The sequence below is a fragment of the Pinus tabuliformis genome, chromosome 9 (assembly GCF_031772625.1).
Source record: "Pinus tabuliformis cultivar Carrire ecotype Pingquan chromosome 9, CPIR1, whole genome shotgun sequence".
Taxonomy (NCBI): domain Eukaryota; kingdom Viridiplantae; phylum Streptophyta; class Pinopsida; order Pinales; family Pinaceae; genus Pinus; species Pinus tabuliformis.
The window spans coordinates 54,575,501-54,600,590 of NC_142307.1; the positions used below are offsets into that span (position 1 = coordinate 54,575,501).

The 25,090-nt window shown below is 35.1% G+C and overlaps 1 protein-coding gene across 1 annotated transcript; it reads left to right on the top strand.

The window, feature by feature from the left end:
* Positions 1-1,907: 1,907 nt before the first annotated feature.
* Positions 1,908-4,508, top strand: LOC149147091 (protein DMR6-LIKE OXYGENASE 1-like). The gene is made up of 4 exons (XM_089440676.1): positions 1,908-2,306; positions 2,423-2,670; positions 3,371-3,695; positions 3,812-4,508. Exons 1-4 carry the CDS (start codon positions 2,067-2,069, stop codon positions 4,073-4,075), a joined length of 1,077 nt encoding a protein of 358 aa, XP_089296802.1. The 5' UTR covers positions 1,908-2,066; the 3' UTR covers positions 4,076-4,508.
* Positions 4,509-25,090: the final 20,582 nt, after the last annotated feature.

The following is a 25,090-nucleotide window of genomic DNA, read 5'->3' on the forward strand; positions in this document are numbered from 1 at the left end:
TTGCCTACACGATTGTCTCTTGCCTAAGATATGATGAAGACATGACATTGAAGATGGTCTTAAAGCAGTTGCATCAAAGATTAAAGAATCATGGATTAAAGTTTGTGTGAGTTAGTGTGAGTTTTTAGAATAGACTTATGACAGTGATAAAGTATGAGTCACACATTGTAATTATAGCAAATCTACATGCCATAGATTGCTTTAGAATAGTCCATTGTGGTCATTGAAATGTTTTATGTACCTAGTATCTTGTTAAGCTTGGAGTATATTAAAAGGGCATATGGCTGTAAGACCCAGAGAGGCATGCATACCCCTTTGTTATGTGTTCCCTAATGACATCAAGTTGTGGAATCAACCACTCGGCAGGTATGAGGGTGGCAAGTGTACTCGTATCTAAGCTTGATATGTAATCGAATAATTGAGTCTTCGATTAACTGGGGGAATTATGAGATGGAATAATCTCAAAGTGTAAAGGACCAAGTCAAAGAAAGTTCATCAAGAAGTTGGATAAACCACTTATGTGAAGGAATTCCTATTAGACCATCAGTTGCAGCGGTTGGGTAACCATGCAACATGGTGGATGGTTGTTCCTTTATATGGACATCGACAATCTGATGAGGTTTGCATGAAAAAGATATAATGTGTAATTGCTAGATTGGACCAGAACTAGACTTTTCCAGATTGATATCGAGACAAGTACTCATTAAGGGGGTGTGTCAAAATATGTAATTTCTACTTGTGTCAGTTGTGGCTCTCTATGTAAAGGAGTCTGTTCCTATTCTTTAGGGTTGTTATATCTAGATATTCCTAGATTGGTGTGTGGTTGAGATATTCTCTCAACCCGGTGATTGTGTGTCCAAGATAGTCTACCTATCTTGAGACAACACTAAATGTATTTATATGTAATCTTATTTGATGTGAAGATATGATATTGTGTGCACTATCAAAAGTTAAGCGTTGGCTCAGGCTAGCTCTAATCCCAAAATATTTTTTCCAGATCAAATCATATATTAATCAAATAATGTTACATATAAATACATGTAGTGTTATCTCAAGATAGATAGACAATCTTGAACACACAATCACTTTGTTGAGAGAATATGCCAACCGCACACCAATTTAGGAAACATCTAGATCTAAACAAGTCGTAAAGAATAAGAAAAAACTCCTTTACATAGAAATAATCACACATAAGACAAGTAGGAATTATATTTTCCAAATAATTCGATAAAAGAATTGACAATATACATATTAAACATTTAAACATTTATATATATATATATACTTTGTTTGCAAAAACATTGTTTTCTACTTATTTTCTTTTCATTCAATTTGAAATTTAAATAATTTCTAATATTTTTTATGAATATAAACATGTCATGTTGTATTTTCCTATCTTGTGACAATATTTCTGTATACATAGAGAAATGTACGACAATATGAAAGCGTATATGTTTTGACAAATGTACTCGTATATTATATAAACCAAGTTTTTTTTCTTCCAAAAAAATTAAAACTACAATTCATTTTAAATAAAAAAAATATACACTGACCTCCTCTCCAAAATCTTTTTTTTTTTTTTAAATCTCAAAACTGTAATCTAAGAAGCGGCCTAATTTCAAAATACAGAACCAGCATCATTTCAAAATTTATCCAACATTTTTTATAATTATATATATTTAAAAATTAAATATTCAAAACTTATTTAGAATTTCTTCCAGATATAAACATATTTAAAAGGTCAGTTAATCCAAAAAGTCAGCGTCAAATTCTTTCTATTTTGAGGGCACTGCACTTGGCATTCCCTCCACCATCTATTTTGTGTCTAGGTGCACTGCACCTAGCATTCGCGCAAGAGTGGACAAACAATGAATCGGACTGCGATTGTATCCAATTTTTGTCGAATTATTAGAAATACTAATCGGATCGGCGAATTTTCTAATTTTTATTCCAATTCCAGCGAATTTGGTTCCAAGTATATTTATGCACGGCACTAGGTGGTGCCTGGCCTCAATTCAATCCTACACAACTCCAGAAAGAAAGAAAGAAGAGGGAGGTTATCGACAATGGAAAGTGTGCAGAGTAACCCTACGCTCAGTGGTATTGAAAAGCTCATCACCAATGGAATGAAACATCTCCAAGTGCAGGATAAATATATTCAGCCTCTTCATGAAAGCCCCCAGTTGTCTCAGGTGTCTTCCTCTGCGGAAATTCCGGTGGTGGATCTCAAAGGCCTCGATGGCCCTGACAGAAGCACTGTAATCCAACAAATCCGACATGCGTGTGAGCAGGATGGCGTTTTCCAGGTGAAGCCTTCCATACCTCTTAAGTTTGTAATCTCAAATATTTTTAAAGATTGAGGTCAATAACTAATCTGGGCCCTTAATGCATAAGTTTATTTTTGACTGATTATTATATATAGATAGTGAACCATGGAGTACCAGAAGCAGTCATGAAAAACATGATGGAGGTTGCCAAGGAATTCTTCGAAATGCCTGTGGAAGACCGAGTACGCTATTACTCAGATGACCCCAACCAACGGACTCGGGTTGTTACAAGTGTCAAGATGAGCAAAGAAAAAGTCCTCAACTGGAGAGACTTTTTGACGCACCCATGTCAACCTCTGGAGGAAGTCATGAGCTCTTGGCCTGAAAAACCTGCAGCATATAGGTAAGTATAAGAAAGATTTTTTGTTTGCGAGAGAAAGGACTCGTAGTTTTTGTTAGTTGATAACTAAACTTTACTAAATATATATATATACCAGCTAAATCTGTCCTTGCTAGTTGATTACTAAAATTGACTAAGTATATATATACCAGATATATCTGGGACAATTAATCTTGTCTGAGGATACCAGATGACTTCAAAAAAGGGTATCAAATCACATCATCCAGAATCTTTGGGGAATAACAGTATAATTGTCAATTTACATATAAATGGCTGCCCCATCAACAAGGGAAGATTTACTTCTACCATGATTTCTCAAGGGGCAAAGGCAATTCCAGGATTTCATTAGGGGCAGAGGCTTCTAATCGCTGGAAAGATGTCATTACATGTTTTTATTCTCTACTTGATTTCACTTGTTTTATTACATGTTTGGGGAATAACAGTATAATTGTCAATTTACATATAAATGGCTGCCCCATCAACAAGGGAAGATTTACTTCTACAATGATTTCTCAAGGGGCTAAGGCAATTCCAGGATTTCATTAGGGACAGAGGCTTCTAATCGCTGGAAAGATGTCATTACATGTTTTTATTCTCTAGGTTATTTCACCTGTTTCAGGGCATGCTTCGAGCGCTTGGCATTCTTTTGGTACAATAATTGGCCAAACAGGTATCAACCATCTAACTCGTTCACTTGTTACAGGGAGACTGCAGGCAAATACGCTGAGGAGTTGCATGCACTATTCCTCAAGCTGCTGGCAGCGATTTCTGAAGCTCTAGGGCTTGATTCCGATTACTTGAATAAAGTTATTGGAGAAAATACCCAATTCATGGCTATAAATTACTATCCTCCGTGCCCAAACCCAGATCTTACCCTTGGAATTGCAGGCCATACAGATAAAGGTAGCGTCACGGTTCTAATGCAGGATGATGTCGGCGGCCTGCAAGTCCTAAAAGAAGATGGAAAGTGGGTGACTGTAGAACCCATACCGAACGCCTTCGCCATCCATTTGGGAGATCAGGTGCAGGTCAGTAAATGGTGCAACGGCAAGGCACATACATTCTATTATACTTGATTCAATTTCCTTGAGCCTGTGATGGTATTCGTAAAAAAAGCTTCTAATTGTTTGTGTAAAACCAACAGGTTGTGAGCAATGGGAGATTCAAGAGTGTTTTGCATCGAGCAGTAACCAACTCTTCCTCTGCGCGTATATCAATTCCTACGTTCCATCCCCCTTCCATGGATTCCTTCGTTGCTCCTGCAGAGTCCTTGATTGATGATAAGCATCCCGCTCAGTACAGAGGATACAAGTATGGGGACTTCTACAAAGCTTGGGCGAACAAGCCACCAATGGGTAAGGTTCTGTTGGATCAGCTCAAGATCGAATATCCAGAGAGAGATCGTTGAATTGATCTGTGGTGTTCATAATACTGCATTCTTCATCATTTTCAAGCAAGTCTTCATTTGGGATTTACACAAGCATGATGCCATTTACTGAACTAGGGTAAACTGGGAAGGCTTTCACATGTCTGGTGTGTGGTGTTTTCAACTGTCATGTGCTGCTACTCAATCTACTCATCTGGGATTTACACGAGCATGATGTTTACTGAACTAGGGTAAACTAGCAGGGGTTTACCATATAGTGTGTGGTAATCTGGGATTTACACAAGCATGATGTTTCCTGAATTAGGGTAAACTAGCCGGGGTTTATCATGTATAGTGTGTAGTGTTCATCATTAGGGTAAACTAGCAGGGCTTATCATATATAGTGTGTGCTGTTTGTAATTGTGATATGTGACAAGTGAATCTAGTCTATTTATTTAGCTGGTTTTATTTTTCTCAGGGGTTATCATGTATAGTGTGGTGTTTGTAATTGTGATATCCTACAATTGAATTTACTTTATTTATCTAGCTGGTTTATGTTTTATCTTCCTTTGATGTTAGAGAAGAAAAAGAGAATCAAGGTTGATATCATTGTAGTGTTACATGATTTTATCTATTTGACATTTTAACTCGAGATTTTCATTTTAAAAGAGGTTTGTATCTTAAAAGATTTGATTATTCTTGAAGGTTCCCCTCTTAAAACAATCGATTTAAAAAAAATAAATTAAAACCAAAACCTTCTTAAAAGAAATAATTCAAGAGTAATTAGAATTTACATCTTAAATATACATTTTATATCACTATGCTAGTTTAATTTAAAATCTAACAATTTAGCATAGACATCTCCACCTCTTAACACAACCAATTTAAAAAATAAAAAATAAAATCAAACCCTTCTTAAAAAAATGAATTCAAGACTAATTAAATTTTACATTTTAACTCTAATCTTACATCTTATCCCAGTATAATTAGAATTTACATCTTAAATATTCATTATATATGTTATGTGTTTTGATTTTTATTTTAATAGATGAAAGTTTAAATATAAATACTTTGTATTTCTAAATCTATATTTATCTTTTCACATTTACATAATACAATTATAAAATTACCATATAAATTATTGAATAATATACCTTCCACGCATATTATTAACCTTTATTAAAATAATTTAAATTATTGAATAACATATAAATAAATAGAGCATTAATACATCATATTAAAAAAACAATATAGCGCATTAATACAAAATACCATTAATCTTATTTTTAAATGCGCAAGTTGCAGAATGGAATTGATAGGAAAAATGGACTTGGAACATCGCAGCAGGTCATTGGCTCCAAAAACATGCCTAAACCCCACAATTTTTACAGTAGAGAGCGCAAACACCCTCAGAACTTATTGAAGGTTACCAATGGATCTAACGTAGAGGAGAGGTTGGCAACATTCGAATTAAATTAACCAAATTTAATTAGATCTACTTTCTCATAGAGTTTAGAATTTATTGTACTTGAGCCATCATTTGATCAGTTTGTAAGTGTAGGATTTAATTACCATTTCTTCCATTTTCAGTCTTATAGTAGATCTTATCAATGATTTCATCTTATTCTACAAATTTTCCTCATGCATGAAGTAGACAACTAGCTCATTAAACTCTGTTTTTCTAGCTCATTGAAATTCTTATTGTTTACATGATTTTTGAGCAAATATCATTGTTTGATGTAGTGCAGGAATTTCAAAAGTAGAGAAAGATTTCATAGCAAGAAACCTCCTTCCAACTTCATCCATGCATAATCATTCCTTGCTTTCACTAAGACTTTCACCAATTTCATCATCTTACATGGAAACTTCTCCAAGCATGTTGAGCAAATCCAACATTCTCACAATCTTGGTTTTGAGTTCTGAGTGATCCTAGACATTTTCTCACTTCATTCCATCCACCAACCACCTTTCCTAATCCTTCCATCACCTCCAACACCCATCGTTTTTATCTCGGTTGTATCCTATAGAAATACAAGGACTCTTGTAGGTTTTTAGGACATCCTATAGGTTTTCCTGTAGTGGCCTATTCTAAGGCCGAATGGAGGGAAAACCTCCAGAAAGCCACACAAGGTCACCTAAGGGTCTCCCAAACCTTCCAACCATCCACCAGCCTCCCTAAGCCACTTGCCACACCACCAAAAGAGATTAGCTTTCACACTTGTTCCATAAAAAGAATAAAAAGAAAAAAACAGATTTATTTCAGTCCTTTACATGCACAGTAGTGATGTTTGATGTTTTGAACTTTCATGCTTAGGAAAATAGAATTTCATACATGTTAGCTTGGAATTCTTATAAAAAATAGTTTCTCAACTGTTAGTTAGGAAATGGTGTGTTTTTAGCATTGGATTTCAGTCCTTTTCCTTATTGCAGTAGACAAGCTTTCTCCTAGAGTAGATTTCTCTTTCTTTCATCAATAATCAAACTTCTTCTGAATCCATAGAAGTCTAGATTGAAAACCCTAGTGGTCTCTCACCAGCTGAACAGTGACAAAAGGAAAAACCATTACTTTTACTTGTGTATACAACACTGTCACCTCCAAGTTTGTATGAACCCTGGGTTGAGAAAGTAAAGCTCGTAGCCCAAGGAGTTGCATCATTCTTGTTGCAATATTGGTGTTCATCAAAGATGTCTATATCTAGAATTCAAAGGAATTATGTATTATAACCAAAATTTTTCGCTCATGCCATAAGGGGCGAAAATGACAAAAGGAGTTTGTCGCTTGTAGTTAAGTCCCATGCACCATCCAACCGCCTCATCGTCACTCTGTCAGATCAATGGTCAACAGGGATTTTCGACCTCCCCTTGCCATCCTACCTTTATTGGAAGGGGGGGTTTGTAAAGATGTTCTCCTCCCCGCCAGACACAATCTACTTGTCTGCTCCTCAACATTTCTGACTGCCCTTCACTAATACCACAATCCACCTCTACCCCCCTCCAAAAGCGGTATCCGCTCCTTGCCATAAACCGTCTTTCCAGTTACGTCCACCCTCCACTTCCACTCATCCTCAACTCCTATTCTACCACCTAATTAGCTTCCCACCAACCATGTGCCTCCACATTATCCCCCACATCCATGTCACCTCCCGCCTCCATGTCATATGTTTGTTTCATGGTCAATTAAATTATGCTTTTTCCCCTATACAACACAGTAATTTCAAACATGGTTTACAAACAACTGAGAATTCATTTCCAAATAAGAAAGAGGTTTTTGTTTCTATTGTCCTCATGCAGAAAAACCTCTCTCAGTTTCGTAACAACTATTATGGTTTCGAATATTTGTATGAATCTTTGCAGGTATATTTTCACGAATTTTCATGTTTTCAGTCGGTGTTTTCAAATGCGGTTTCTGGGCAGATGGAAATTATTTTTTAAAATCGAAAAGAGGGTTGTTTTTTACACATATTCATTTACAAAATCCTCTCTCCGTTTTCTAACATCTATTATGGTTTGGGATATACAAAGGTATTACTTGACCCTATTTTTTAGAATTTCCAGAGGAAAAAGCTCAAAGGTAGTTAATGACTTGGAAACCACCTCATCAAATAAGAGTTGCTATCAAATTCGAATTTATCTTCTTTGTCACCAGAAATCCACAAAGATAGTGCCAAGTAGATTCATTCGTTTTGAATGTCCTATATTTTGTTTCTATTTGTGTAAGACAGTTTGAGATATTTGTGAACAAATATTGATATATTTTTCAAGATATTTTAGTTTACAATTTGTATAAATACTTCATAGTTTGAAGTAAGAGATGTTGATTGTTGAATATAATTTCCTCTGTGAATTTTATTTTTCTAGTTCCTCGAAGCATCAATAATACAAGGACATTCTTCACAGGATTCGTGTGGTGTACAAATCTGTGATGTTTTTCTTCAGTTCATGTGTTTAATCATTCTCTTTTCTCTGTTGTTTTCTGAAAAACATAATTACATAACAGAAATTGTGACGAATAGGATATGTTAAACAAAACACCCTATTCTGACTGTTAGTAATTTTATGTTTTCTGCTGAAGTCAAATTAAAGAATCCTTCATTTCTCCTTAGTTTCTACTGAATCTTACATTTCTTCTATTTCATAATCCATTTAAAATTCTGAAAGATCCAAGTAGTGCAACCTAGATTTCCCTGTGAAACTCCTTCAAAATTTGATGTAGATCCAGTTAATATTTAGACTTCATAGCCCAATGGAATTATAACAATTTAATCAACCAAGCAATCCAATCAAAACAATCAATACAGTAATAACTAGCCTAAAATTCATATCCCAAACATAGTTAAATTTTACAGAGGGATCCCTCTTTGAAGCTAGCAGGGATAAATCGCAACTTCTAAAGTGATTTTGATGTTCTCCTATGTGTTTACTCCCTAAACCTCAAAAATACAAAACGACAACATAGTGGCAACCAAACTGGGGAAGAACATTTCATGTTCCTCAAAAAATCATATCAAGTTCCAGATTTGATTACTAATGGTGGATAGTGATCAGACGCAAGAAGGTTGTATCATTCACCTGGAAACCCCATGTTTCAAGAATCTATAGCTCAAAGTTTGCATGGCGACTCCCTTATCAAAGAATCCAATATTTTAAAGCACTTATGGTGACTCCATTCTATTGTTGATTGTTTTCAAAATGAGTTCAAGAATACAACACAGATATGCTCCTATGGACAGATTAAGAATTCCAGGTTTTCCAAATCCCATGCCCAACATTGATTGGTTAACTTATCTTCCATTATTTAAAGATAAAAAAGGAGATGATGCTAGTGTACATTTATTGAGGTTTCATATGCACATCCATAACCTTAAAGTCAAATTTCATGAAGATTGTCTTATGAAAGTTTTTATGGAAACTTTGGGGGAAAAGGCTAGATCTTCATTAAAGCATTTTCATACTATTTTTTGTGAGAAATACAAAGAGGATTATCCATCTTTGTTGCTGATTCAAAACTATTGTGATCATTTTGAAAGTTTTATTCAATATCTGGAAGATTACTATGATGATGATCAATTCACAAACAATGAAATACTAGATCCTTTAGATGGAAATCCTTTCCAACATTATGAACAAAAAGTAGAAGTCTTCCTTGAATTGTCTTCCCCTCAAGAAGAAACAGAGGATATATGTTGTTTATATGTTCATGAAAATTCCCCACAAGAAATGATTCTTGCAACACCACAAAAAACTGATCAACCAGAGGTTAAGGAAGAAATTCAACAACCTGAACCCGATCAAGAAGAGGACAACTGTGAAAATCAATAGGATATTTCAAATACCATGGATGAACACATTAACACTGTGATTGTCTCAATTGCAGAAGATCAAATTAAAGAACAAATTCCTTTTGCTAATTAGCAAGTAAAGGTAATTGAGAATATGGTTGAACATTCATTTGTTGATTTATAGTAGCCTTGTGATCCAAAAGAAGAACCAACAGAGATTAATTCTCTTAATCCACAAGAACAATTTCAATAAACAATGTTTTCTTCAGTGATAGAGACCAATCAAATTTGCATGATGAAGATCTTGTCACCAATTATCTTTCATGTTATATCTTGTCTCAAGTTAATCCCTTGGAGAAGATAATAAATTTTCTCAATCATTAGTTTCTTCCTTAGATGTTAATGAAGAAAGACAAAATAATGATGCAAGTCATATTCCTTCACTTGAAAAATGAGCGTTTGCAACTATATTGTAAGTTTTTTTGTGACTAAGTGAATGATAAGGATTTACTTGTTTCATATGATATTGTTGTCATATATGAGGAGATTCAAGAGCATTCAAAACACTTGACTACAGTGGATAATAACAAGGAAAAACAATTTTCTCCCATTCTGTTTAAAGAGAATCAGTTTCAACACATAAGCAAAACAACAGTTTGGAATGAGGTTTGTTTTCTTGTTTTAAATCATCCTGAAGATCTTATGTTGCATGTTTTCCATGATCCTCTGGTCAGTTTATTGCAGTCATCGGTGAAGGGAGAATTTTCACAATTCATCAATGCAGCTATTGGATCTGGTGGAAAAGTTGAGTTGCTATTTTCTAATTTTTTTTTCGCCTAAAGAAGTGGAATGAAAACTTTAGTTAAGTGCCCATTTGATTGAATGGTTGCACTGGATGTTTGTTATCACTTGATATGTCAGTGATTTTATCATATTAGAGTAGGTAGCAGAGTCCAAATAAGTTCAGTGCCTTGAACATTTTTGTTTTTCAAAGCATTCTCTCCAGTTTCAGTTTCAGATTGCAGTACAACTTTCTGCTCAGTGTATATTTCAGATTTCAGTGTGCAGAATGGTTTTGATTTCAGTTTTACACTTTTTTAGTTGCATAAATTTTATGACATAATAGGTTATAGACTTGGGAACAACGCAATGGATCAGGCTACTATTCTACAGTGTTCTTGGCACCTCACATGGAAAGTGCCGTCCCTAGCTTGAGCCACTCTTAGGGTCCTATAATTTATAGGATCTCAAGGTGATTGAGTATTTTATCTCAGAACTCTCACATTGTAAATAATATTTCATCCTCCAAATTATTTCCAAGAAGGGGTCAAAAAGATAAAATGTGGTTAATTTTATATGAAATCCTAATATTTGAGTTCATTATGTCTCTATCCAAAGTTCAGAGGCATTATGTATTATAACCAAATTTTTCCACCCATGTCATATGGTTCAATAACGACAAAAGGAGTTTTTCGCTTGTGGTTGTCTTGTGCACCATCCAATCGCCTGATCGTCACTCCGTCAGATCAATGGTCAACAAGGCTTTTCAGTCCCCCCTTGCCATCCTACCTTTGTTGCTGGGGGTGGGGGGGGCTCCGAAAAGCTGTTCTCCTCCCCACCAGACCCACTCTACATGTCCGCTCCTCAACATTTTATACCCCCCTTCACTAATACCACAATCCGCTGTGGAGCGATAAAAAGGTGTCTTTCGAACTCCTAATTACCTTCACATTAATTATCAACCCAGGGACGACTTTTTATTTCAAGAGTGTACTCTGTCTGAGGCGGCTATTTTCTTAAGAGTAATGTTTTGCAGTATAGTGCTTAAAACCCACAAGTAAATGAATGCTTGAAACAAAATCTAATTGGAACAACAAGAAACTGAAATGTCTTAAATTAAATCATTCATTCAAACAACCATCAATCGAGGATATAGTAGCAATAACTCAGTCCTCTAAAAATTGATGAAGGAAAAGGAATTAGAGTATGGATCATGGTTCTGGGAGCATAATAGCGCCTGCTGTGCTCACGACAGCCTTGATCCTCCTCTCACACCAAAGCAATAAATGCAAGAAAAAGGAAATGGCAAAAAGCAGCATGAAATGAAATGGACAGCAGTAAAATGAAACAGCAAGAAAGAAACTAAATCTCGCGAGTTCAACACTCTCAATTCTTGGCATCAACTTACATACAAAGAAAGAGCAATCTTTTGTAAATGGAACAGCAAATCATCATCTGTATGTACATGTTCTATACTACTATAGCAATCTGAGAATAACGAATGATATGATTACGTTTCTGAACAAAGTAATATTGTCTTCAAGCCTCGCAAATACTTATTTTATATGAATCCAATGATGATAACATTTATACAAATATCTTGCTATGGAAATAGATGCAATTCAAATAGATTCACTTTGCGTAATACAGAGACATGAGTTAAAGAACTTATTCAGATTCAGATATTAAGTATAAAGCATAGTCTATCATATGAAAGATATATCAGATTGCTGAAACAATAGAAATAAGCAAACCAAACACAATTTACCGTATAACAATACAACGGCAAGTGTCCGTTGGAGCCGGGCCCGTAGCTTCCAATGGCACCGTCGTAACTTACTTCAGATGCAGGGACGAATTGAACACCAAATCCTTTATATTAATTGCATTAACAAAAGTATACAAAATCAGATCTCAACAAGACTCCATGATCAAAGTTGTTCTGAAACTTATAATTACAATAACAGTCGTCCTCTTCCGTCCCCCCTCTCTGATCTTTAGTTTCATTTAAATAGAGAGATCAGAGAGCATAGATAATTACAACGTGATTTTTTTTACAAAATTGGATTGATTCTAACTTCATCTCTTCAATAAAAACAAGACGAATTTGGGTTTGCAGCTGAGATTTGGAGGACGGCCGCAACTGCAAATCTGAGAAAATCGTGCTCAAAGAACCCTGCGTTTCTCCCTGTACAAGCCGAATTTGGGCAAACTGTTCTTAATGAAGATAATTGGGCCCGTTCTGGACAAAACCCATGTTCCGGATTTTCCAAATTCGTCTTCATTTGCTCAGAATCTTAACCGCAAAACTGTCACTCCTTAAACCAGCAAATTTCTGAGTTGGCAGATTTAAAAATCAAATCTTCAATCTGGAAGTTACTTTGGAGGCTAAAAATGGTGAATAATGTTATAACCAACTTATTAGCACTATCATTGGTAAAATAATGCATAATCATCAATTTATTAGAAATAAAGGAGAATAAATAATATTCATCCATGAGAGCATAAATCATTTATAAAATGGATTTAAATGATAAATTATAATAAATAACATGATGAAGAATAATAGAAATGGGTGGAATAAGTGTTCAAGAGTGACAATAATAATGGCATTTTAACGACTCGACACACCCCCACACTCAATATGTTGCATGTCCTCATGCAACGAAAACTGAATATATTGCATGTCCTCATGCAACCCAAAGACAAAAACCATGTGTTAACCAAGCAATAAAAATTTGAGAATAAATGAATGCTTCCTTAATTAATGAATATTCAATTTTAGTAATCTTGATGAAGGCATAACAATTTTTACATTGACATTCAATTATATGTATATATGAAGTTGCAACAAAATATGATATATGTAACAACAAACTTCATGAACCATTTTCTCAAAAACTACAAACCAGCTTTTGTTGAAATTTGGCAAGTAAATTTATAATATATGAATGCCTTTATGATCCAAAAATCAGATTGTTTTGATGCACGGATCATGAGATATAAACAAAATGGCTGTAAGTGAGAGTGCATGATTTCCGAAATTTTATGAACCAATATTTCTTGAATTTATCTAGGTATGTGTATTTCAATAGTATGTCTATGTTTCCTAGAGATCACAAGAATTGAGTTCATAGTTTTTTTTAAAAATATTAGGGAAATCAATTTCTACACTGAAATTGTATGCCTTAAAGGAGAGAAAATAGAAAACATCCATCATGCGTAGCAATTCCTCCCCCTCTTTGAAAAATTAGCATGCCCTCATGCGATGCTAGAAAACAAATAGAGGTGGTAGCGACCGACTGTTGAATTCTATGCTTGGTGTAAAACAACATGGAATAAGGGAGGTGGTGAGAGTGAATAAGAATAGCAATGGAGGATAAAGAATATGAATGGCGTGGTGATAAGAAAGAAATGAATGAAAGGAACACTCCCCCATACTCGAAAATGATATGCTGCTGAAAAAGGGAAAGTGGTAAAGATGTGGTATGAAAGATGACAAATAATGCTCAAAATGGATTTTCATTAGATTCTCCTAAATTTATAATAAATTAGAAAACTATGCAATTTTACCTCAAGTTTTACCTCCAAAAATGTGGAATGACATATAAATACTGGCAGTTGTTGAAGCTGATGTAGGCAGAGTTGGTGCTAAAAGTGATGCAAAAGGTGGAATCCAGGTAAGCACATAATGTCTGAAGAGTTGTTCATGTTCGCAAGTTGCTCGAGCCGCGTCTGTTAGTTGCAATAGTGCGGTCATGCTGTGAATAGAATTTTGCCCATACCTGTTGTGCTCCTGTAAACAAAGCACTATTTTGCATACAATGTGCTTGAATCCATAGTGTTAGCTTTGAATATCAACAGATAAGATGCATGCAAAATTGCAATTAGAAAAACTCAAATCAACAAGGTATGGCAAAGTGCAGTAATCATATCGCATGCAATCCCATAATGCATACATTCCCCCCTCCAATTGGAAAATGGGTTCCATAACCATAAAGCATATGAAAGGGGTGGTGCTGACGGCAAGGCAATGGAATGAACAATATATCAGTAAGGGAGGCAGAGTACACTTATCAATGATAGGACGGTGAAAGTTATGGTTATTTTGAGAGCAAAGTGTGTAAAGATAGTTATGAATAAGAGATAGGACGCTTTGGAGTGATGATAGTTTATGCAAAACGAAAAAGGACAACAATATGCTAAAAAGATGCTTTGCTGACGGTATTCTAGCTGAAAATGATGTGATTGATCATAAAACAATTTCTCATGCATAAAGGTTCAAACAGGGAAAAAGTTAAGGAAATAACTTCTCTGATAAAAAAAAAATAAGAAAAGGGTATTATAATAATAATTGACGAAAAGATATAACTTCAATACCATAAGCAGAGCCGCTGCTGCCAGCAGGCGTCCATAGCCTCGGCAGGGTTGCTTTTTAACCCATATGAGCCAGGATCCTCAATTTATAAATGGAGAGTTTTAGTGTTGTTCTACAGAAGAGATCAATGTGCTGGCGTGGTAACCAGATAACCACACTGCCATTCACTAGGAGGTAGCAAAAGTGATCAGGCCGGCTTGTGATGAGACCTCCTGTTCCAAGGATAATTTGGCTATCCAATGGATCATAACCCTGGTGTGGTGGCCATAATGGGAATGTCACTTTGTTACAGCCTTATGAACATGGTAGGCTGGCTCGTAATGAGACCCCCTATCCTCCATCTGCGAACAAAATTTTGTTATTATTACACATTTTTATGATAAAAAGAGGGAGGCTCAGTACTCCTTAAGAGCAGGGATGGCGGAAGAAGTTGAAGATGTCAATAGAAAAAAATATACCCATAATCTCATTTATTACAGACAAAGAAGATTATAACCAGGGATGATGGAACCAGCATGGTATTAAGATGATCAATCAATATCATGTTCAACAGAAAACAATGCAGTAAAGTAGTATATAAATAATTGTGTCTCTTTTGAAAAAAAAATCTGTCGTCAAGGAGCTGTCCTGTTAAAGATCATAACGTAAATGATAATACTTGCTTCAAAAGAATCCATAATTCTTGTCCTCATAAAAATAGTGTACTTCATGCCATGAAAGAGAATAAGGAGAATGTGGTTGAGCTGACTATGAATAATCCCACAAGAGAAAGGAAATGGTTGCCCTCAAAAATATTCCCAAAGTGTTGCTCTTTTGAATGAACAGCAAAAATACTCACAAAGCGGTGTTTCATGTAAGGAACATCAAAGAAAATGCACACCAAAAAAGCAAAAATACATACAAAAAACGTGAAAATGCAAATGTCGTTCGAAAAATCACAAATGCTGTTTCTTCTGAGAAAGGAACAGCAGAGACACTCAAATGTTGTTCCTTTTCGCAAAGGATGAGCAAAAACACACAAGTGCTGTTCCTTTTCGCAAAGGAACAGCAAAAACATGCACGTGCTGTTCCTTTTCGCAAAGGAACAACAAAAAACACGCAAGTGTTGTTCCTTTTTGGAAAGGAACAGCAAAGTCACACAAGTGCTGTTCCATTTCGAAAAGGAACAACAAAATCACACAAATGCTGTTCCATTTCGAAAAGGAACAGCAAAAACACACGAATGCTGTTCCATTTCAAAAACACACAAGTGCTGTTCCTTTTTCGCAAAGGAACAGCAAAAACACGCAAGTGCTGTTCCTTTTGAAAAGGAACAGCAAAATCACACAAATGCTGTTCCATTTCGAAAAGGAACAGCAAAAACACACAAATGCTGTTCCATTTCGAAAAGGAACAGCAAAAACACGCAAGTGCTGTTCCATTTCGAAAAGGAACAACAAAATCACACAAATGCTGTTCCATTTCGAAAAGGAACGACAAAAACACACAAGTGTTGTTCCTTTTTGAAAAGGAACAGCAAAGTCACACAAGTGCTGTTCCATTTCGAAAAGGAACAGCAAAATCACACAAATGTTGTTCCATTTCGAAAAGGAACAGCAAAAACACACGAATGCTGTTCCATTTCGAAAAGGAACAGCAAAAACACACAAGTGCTGTTCCTTTTTGAAAAGGAACAGCAAAGTCACACAAGTGCTGTTCCATTTCGAAAAGGAACAGCAAAATCACACAAATGCTGTTCCATTTCGAAAAGGAACAGCAAAATCACACAAATGCTGTTCCATTTCGAAAAGGAACAGCAAAAACACACAAATGCTGTTCCATTTCGAAAAGGAACAGCAAAAACACGCAAGTGTTGTTCCTTTTTGAAAAGGAACAGCAAAGTCACACAAGTGTTGTTCCATTTCGAAAAGGAACAGCAAAATCACACAAATGCTGTTCCATTTCGAAAAGGAACAACAAAAACACACGAATGCTGTTCCATTTCGAAAAGGAACAGCAAAAACACACAAGTGCTGTTCCTTTTTCGTAAAGGAACAGCAAAAACACGCAAGTGCTGTTCCTTTTGAAAAGGAACAGCAAAATCACACAAATGCTGTTCCATTTCGAAAAGGAACAGCAAAAACACACAAGTGCTGTTCCTTTTTCGTAAAGGAACAGCAAAAACACGCAAGTGCTGTTCCTTTTGAAAAGGAACAGCAAAATCACACAAATGCTGTTCCATTTCGAAAAGGAACAACAAAAACACATAAATGCTGTTCCATTTCGAAAAGGAACAACAAAAACACGCAAGTGCTGTTCCATTTCGAAAAGGAACAGCAAAATCACACAAATGCTGTTCCATTTCGAAAAGGAACAGCAAAAATAGCAAAAACACGCAAAGAATGAATTAGTTGTTCACTGCATTGATGCTGAGGATGAGTTGCACTTTGAATGAAGCAACACCTGAAACACAAAATATAAAAGAAATTAGAAAAAATCAACATTTTATTTAAAAACAATATGTAAATTAAGTTACAACAGCTATGATATTATGTAAAAAAATGATCTTTTTGAAAAATGTTTTGGCAGTAGTAACAAGACATGAATCTTGAAATTGAAATCAATTCTTCATTTTTTCTATTATGAATCCGTTGGGTAATGATTTGGATAAAATTCCTTTCTTTTATAAAAATTTATTTGAAAAATCACTCGTCCATAAGTTGACCTTCTTTATTTTCCCAGGACCTGCAAAAAAACGAGTGTCTACCTGCAATAAAACATTCAATCATGGAGAAAGAGAGGTGCGCGGGCTCCCCTAATCCAAGAATTATGCAAAAAACAACAAGTAGTTACTCTGTATAACAAATCCATTGAGAAAATAACAAAGTAAAATTTATATGTCACTTGCGGGAGAGTAGTGGCCAATCATGCTAGCCCGCAGTGTTTTAATGACAACTTCTTTGTTTTTCGTCGAAATCGAGTGATTCCAAAGCCAAATGAGAACTAATTCAAAGGTTTATCTCCAATAGAAACAGGTTTTAAAGATTCAATGATATGATATGTCAATTTTAGCTAGAACAACCTGCATAACATAGTCATTTTCGATTACCCGGCTTAGACCAATAGTTGATATTTCAAGCGTAACTTTTTCGTTTGATGTCGGATTCGAATGATTCAAATTGGAAATGAAAATAGATTCATTTATTGATCTCCAATAGAAACAGGTTTTGAATACAATAAGAATTGATAGGTCAAATACTTTAAGGAACAGATGGAAAGACATAGTTTTAAGAGTGCTGATTTACGATAGGCAGTCAGTATTTTGATCATAACTTCCCCATACGATATCGAAAATGAGTGATTCCAATTGCATTGTAAACTAGATTCATAGGGGAATCTACCATAGAAACAGGTTTTAAAAATTCATTCATTTAGGCCTCCAAAAACTGACTGTCCCAACTCTGTTCCTGAGCTGCCCGCTAGACATCCGGTCAATGTTTTGGCTCTAACTTTTTCGTTTCAAATCCAAATTGAGTGATTCAAATTGGATTGGAAAGTAGACATCAAGGGCTACTTAGGATAGAAACAGGTTTTAAAAATATTCACTTTTGGTCCCTCAAAACATGACTGTCCCGACTGTTTTTCCAGAAAGTTCATCAAGCCCGCAAGCCAAAAAAATGATATTCAAGCATTTTTTCAAATTGGTGATAAAAAATGAAAATGAGTGTTTGTAGAACTTATTATTTCCATTGTAAATCATCTACATACACAAATTATAAAAAATTATCACCGATGTTGATTTGCATAGCATGTTGCAAAAAAAAAACCCTAGTTTTACATGGAAAAACAAAATGCATTTATTTATTCCCTTATTTATTTTATTTTCTTTTCTCCACTATCCTACTCTTCTTTGAGAATCGAATATGTTTATGTATAAGAGTATTTCCAGTGGAACCATTTTAGAAATAAGGCCTCTAGTATGCACATACCCAAATTTGAAAAATACATGTTGATAAAAATTAGGGTATGAGAAGCCAACTTCCCTTGAAAAGATGGAGTCAAAAATTGTTGAAGTGTGGAGCAATGTTGCAAACAAGTGATGGAGTGAAACCAATCTTCAATGTATGCGTTACTTTGTTGATTTCTCATATCCATCAGATCATGAAGTCCTTGGTCTTTTAAAATAACTTGTTGATGCATCCTACAAGAAACCTCATTTCCTTCCATAGCTTCTACAATTTTTGCATTTGAAACATTCTGAATCTCATTGTAGGTTTTCTCTAATAACACATGTGAGATAGAATGGGTGGGAAGGGTGGGTAAATTTGCCAGCTCAACATTGTAAGCATGTTGTACTGGTTTATTATGGTGAGGGTGTGGAATTAGTTGAGCAGGAAAATGTGTATGGTATGGAGCATTTTGATGATGTGGTTGATTGGGTTGTGTGAATGGTTTTGAGGGGCAAGCAAGGTGTTGTGAAAGAGCTGGTGGAGAATGTGCTTGTGCTACAAGATGAGGGAGAGTAGTCATGCCATCATAAGATGAACCATGCCCAAATTGTAAACAAGATAGGTGGTTATATTGAAATTGACATGGTTGCCCTAACACATTAGCATTCCATAATGGATTATGCAAGTATGATAATGGAGAAAAAGTGTTTTGAACCATACTTATAGGCCATGATTTCTGTGGTTTTGACCTTGTTGCAGCTTTCTTACCTCTTTGATATGCTACTTCCATCCTAGATAAGGAAGAGTGAGTATCTATGAGATGCTCCTTTCGGTCATGAGGGCAAAACACTTTATCAAATTCTTCATTTTTATGAACCTGCAAAACGTCCAATTTTTCATTTAGAGAGCTAATAAAGTCAACTTTAAAATTTTCAAATAAAACATTGATTTCAGCTCTTATGTCTCCTATTCTTGTAGCAGATTTAGAAAATAAGGAACAAACTTCTCTAGAATTCTTACCAGCCTTGGAGATTCCTCTTGAATACCTTATGCACAACTCACAAACATCATCATATGATAACTGAAAAACATCACCTTTTCCTATCAGATTTAAAAGTTTTAAAAATTTATCTTTAATTCCTCTAAGAATGAGTGTTTTTAAGATCTCTTTCTCCAAATGCTTATGCTTTGATTTTTGAAGGTTATAATGAAATCGATCTACATAATCCTCCAAACTTTCATCTTCCCCTTGTATCATATAGAAAATATCTTCATTGGCTTTGCAATAGTCTTGGTACTTTTTCAAGAATATGTTCTTCATGTCCTCCCATGATTGGATGCAATTCCCACTTAGGCTCATGAACCATCGGAGAGCTGCTCCTTTTAGAGTAAGAGGAAACACTTTCAATCTTTGATCATTTGTACAATAATCATATCCTCTACAAAGTATTTCAAACTCAAACAAAAATGTATGTGGATCTTCATTTGCTAAACCATGAAAATTTGGTAAAGATGGGGGAATTATGTGCATTTGTGTCACTCCTCCTAGATCTTTGATAGGAAATTCAAAAGTAGAAATGTGAGCCATTTCTTACCATAGTTTAAGATGTTTTTCATGTGTTTCTTCGAGGCTCCTTCTTCAAATGTTCCTGTCAATCGGTTAGTGGAATGGGTGGTGCTTACATCACCACTTAAGTGAAATCATGTAATTCATTTTTTAAAAAAATTCTATTTTTCCTAATAATTCACACAAAAATTCAAACATCTATTTCTACTCTAGGTTCTTTAACAGTCCTGCTGGAAAGCGGACGGGGGAGCAGGGCTTTTACATGCTCTGTACGCAGGTTCTTACCTTCCGTTTTTAAGATCCAACTCTTCCCTAGCAGGCACTCATCGGATTCACACTACTCTTTAGAAATGGCTACACTCTCCCCGGCAACGGCGCCAAAATGTGGAGCGATAAAAAGGTGTCTTTCGAACTCCTAATTACCTTCACATTAATTATCAACCCAGGGACAACTTTTTATTTCAAGAGTGTACTCTGTCTGAGGCGGCTATTTTCTTAAGAGTAATGTTTTGCAGTATAGTGCTTAAAACCCACAAGTAAATGAATGCTTGAAACAAAATCTAATTGGAACAACAAGAAACTGAAATGTCTTAAATTAAATCATTCATTCAAACAACCATCAATCGAGGATATAGTAGCAATAACTCAGTCCTCTAGAAATTGATGAAGGAAAAGGAATTAGAGTATGGATCATGGTTCTGGGAGCATAATAGCGTCTGCTGTGTCTCACGACAGCTTTGATCCTCCTCTCACACCAAAGCAATAAATGCAAGAAAAAGGAAATGGCAAAAAGCAGCATGAAATGAAATGGACAGCAGTAAAATGAAACAGCAAGAAAGAAACTAAATCTCGCGAGTTCAACACTCTCAATTCTTGGCATCAACTTACATACAAAGAAAGAGCAATCTTTTGTAAATGGAACAGCAAATCATCATCCGTATGTACATGTTCTATACTACTATAGCAATCTGAGAATAACGAATGATATGATTACGTTTCTGAACAAAGTAATATTGTCTTCAAGCCTCGCAAATACTTATTTTATATGAATCCAATGATGATAACATTTATACAAATATCTTGCTATGGAAATAGATGCAATTCAAATAGATTCACTTTGCGTAATACAGAGACATGAGTTAAAGAACTTATTCAGATTCAGATATTAAGTATAAAGCATAGTCTATCATATGAAAGATATATCAGATTGCTGAAACAATAGAAATAAGCAAACCAAACACAATTTACCGTATAACAATACAACGGCAAGTGTCCGTTGGAGCCGGGCCCGTAGCTTCCAATGGCACCGCCGTAACTTACTTCAGATGCAGGGACGAATTGAACACCAAATCCTTTATATTAATTGCATTAACAAAAGTATACAAAATCAGATCTCAACAAGACTCCATGATCAAAGTTGTTCTGAAACATATAATTACAATAACAGTCGTCCTCTTCCGTCCCCCCTCTCTGATCTTTAGTTTCATTTAAATAGAGAGATCAGAGAGCATAGATAATTACAACATGATTTGTTTTACAAAATTGGATTGATTCTAACTTCATCTCTTCAACAAAAACAAGACGAATTTGGGTTTGCAGCTGAGATTTGGAGGACGGCCGCAACTGCAAATCTGAGAAAATCATGCTCAAAGAACCCTGCGTTTCTCCCTGTACAATCCGAATTTGGGCAAACTGTTCTTAATGAAGATAATTGGGCCCGTTCTGGACAAAACCCATGTTCCGGATTTTCCAAATTCGTCTTCATTTGCTCAGAATCTTAACCGCAAAACTGTCACTCCTTAAACCAGCGAATTTCTGAGTTGGCAGATTTAAAAATCAAATCTTCAATCTGGAAGTTACTTTGGAGGCTAAAAATGGTGAATAATGTTATAACCAACTTATTAGCACTATCATTGGTAAAATAATGCATAATCATCAATTTATTAGAAATAAAGGAGAATAAATAATATTCATCCATGAGAGCATAAATCATTTATAAAATGGATTTAAATGATAAATTATAATAAATAACATGATGAAGAATAATAGAAATGGGTGGAATAAGTGTTCAAGAGTGACAATAATAATGGCATTTTAACGACTCGACATCCGCCTCTACCCCCCTCTGAAAGCGGTATCCACTCCACACTGCAAACCAACTTCGTGGTTATGTCCACCCCCCACTTCTACTCATCCTTCACTCCGATTCTGCCACATAATCAACTTCCTTCCAACCATGCGCCTCCAAATCATCCCCCACCTCCATGTCACCTCCCGCCTCCACATCATATGTATGTTTCATGGTTAGTTAAATTATGTTTTTTCCCCTACACAAAATAGTAATTTCAAACATGTTTTACAAATAAATGAGAATTAATTTTAAATATAGGAAAGAGGTTTTTGTTTCTAACATCCTCATGCACAAAAACCTCTCTCATTTTTGTAACAACTGTTATGGTTTGGGATATTTGGATGAATCTTTGTAGGTATATTTTCCATGATTTTCGTGTTTTCAACTAGTGTTTTCAAATGCGGTTTTCGAGACGATGGAAATGAATTTTCAAAAACAGAAAGAGGTTTTTGTTTCCAACAACATCATTTACAAAAACCGCTCTCATTTTTCTAGCATCTAGTATGGTTTGGGATATACAAAGGTATTACAGGACCCTATTTTTCTGAATTTCGGGAGGAAAAAGCTCAAAGACAGTTAGTGACTTGGAGACCACCTCATCAAATAAGAGGTTATATCAAATTCAAATCACTCTTCTTTGTCACCAAAAATCCACAAATATAGTTCCAAGTAGATTCATTAGTTTTGAATGTCCTATATTTTAGTTCTATTTGTGTAAGACAATTTGAGATATTTGTAAACAAATCTTGATATTTTTTTCAATATATTTTAGTTTAGAATTTGTATAAATACTTCATAGTTTGAAGTAAGAGATGTTGATTGTTGAATATAATTTCCTCTACGAATTGTAATTTTCTAGTTGTTGGAAGTATCAATAATACAAGGACATTCTTCATAGGATTCATGTGGTGTACGAATTGGTGATGTTTTTCTTCACTTCATGAATTTAATCATTGTCTCTTTTCTTTGTCATTTTTTAAAAGCTTAATTACATAACAAAAACTATGACAAATAGGATATGTTATACAGAACACCCTATTAAATGGATGTTAGTAATTTATATGTTTTCTGCTGAAATCAAATTAAGGAATCCTTCATTGCTCCTTAGTTTCTACTGAATCTTATATTGCTTCTGTTTCATAATCCATTTAAAATTCTGAAAGATCCAACTAGTGTGTTATCACAAAAATAAGAGTTTACATTGTTCCTAATCATGGTCTTAGATAAGTGTCAAGTCATCCTATGTTTTAATGGGTAGGTGATAGGTTAAGAGTCTCAAAGGTCTCATTTTCATATCCAAATAAAGTTTAACAACCTTATTCCATGTCTCAAAAGTCTCACATTCTATTTAGAAACTCATATCTTAAACCTTTTTGAAAATTTTTGGAATTAGCCCTGAAACCCTGTTTTCGTTGTGCAGACAGTGTAAAATGTCTGTTTTGCGCTACGAAAATGCTGCTCTTTTCATAGCACTTTTCCCTACGCGCTATGAAAGCGTGGGTTCGTAGACAGTCTTGTCAAAACATCAATTCATTAAGATTCCGTTAAATTTTCATTATTAGGTGTCAGCTAGGAGTCAGTTCTTAAGCATGTAGCCATCCAAAATTCATCATTTCGAATTTAGGGTTCATCATGATAGGAAATTTCAAATTCGAAAGGGTTGGCTAGTTTCTTTTTACAGTTTGCAGGCAAACTTTCAAACAAATCGTTTTTTTTAATGGTAAGCTTATGCTAATTTCTTACCAAATTTTCTCTCATCCATAATTCAAGCGAGGCTGGTTTTTTAGAGGAATTCAGAAGCAAAGACGATAGAAGAAAGGAAAAGTCACAGGTTTGGTCATTGTTTAAGAACAGAGCCTGAAAGCACCAAGGTCTTAGCTAGAGACAACTCAGTTGTGGAAGCCTTCAAGAAACCAGGGTATTGGAAGTTTTGTAAAAAATTGCAAGGAGGACGTACCCAGGTGACAAAGGAGTTTGCACTACATTTCACTGGCTCAAACACAAAGGTTGGAATCCTAAACTTGCAAATTTCTCCAGAGATCATAGCTTTGGTGACAGAGATTCCTAGGGGGCAAGATATATGGTTCAAAAACTTTAGATTTGACATGGAACCATGTAAAGTGTTCCTAAAGACAGAGTTTGCATAAACAGACTTAACCAAGGTAATTCCAAGGAACTATGTCAAAGACATCTATGCCAACTTGCTCTTCAATATTCAACATTATTTTACATGTGAGGTCAGATATCATAAGGTTTATTCATATCATTTTAAACTCCTGTTGCATTTTACAAGTATGATTTCTTTAGATTTGCCTTACTTCCTGTATCGAAGTATAGCTAAGATGGCAGATAAAGTGAAAATGAAATCTCAAGGATATGAAACTTCCCTGTTTCATCATGGTCTAATTAAACTGATAGTTTTACATGAACTTAAAAGGATCAATGGAGAATGGTATTCATTTTTGTTTTTATGTGGTTTTGGAAGGGAAAATCAAGATACAGGCATTAGCCCTAAGGTTAAAGAAACTCCATCAACAGAAACCAGCAAGTCTGTAATATCCAGGTCAAAAAGATTTGTTAAGTTGAAACCTAGAAAGCAGGTGAAAAAGCAAGTGAGCAAAACTTCAGTGGTTATTCTTGAGACTCCTAGATCCACAAAGGAAAAGATAGCTGAAGTTAAAGAAAGGACACAAGAACAGTCAGCTAACAAACCAGTTCAAAGGAGATTGACTAGAAGTCAAATTGCAAAGGAGAAGGGTAAATCAATGATCTTGGGAGAAAGTCCAAGCTTGAAGGGTAATTTAAATGATATTTTAAGTCATTGATATGGCAGAATCCCCTTTGGTGTAGGCAGATGTCATAGAATCTGATAAAGGAAAGTCGAAGAAGATGAAATCCTCTAAGAAACTAGAATTTGAGGATGATGTTACAACATTTGTGTTCAAGCCTAGAAAGCCCTTAACCAGGCAATCTAAAAGGATACAAGAGTCCAA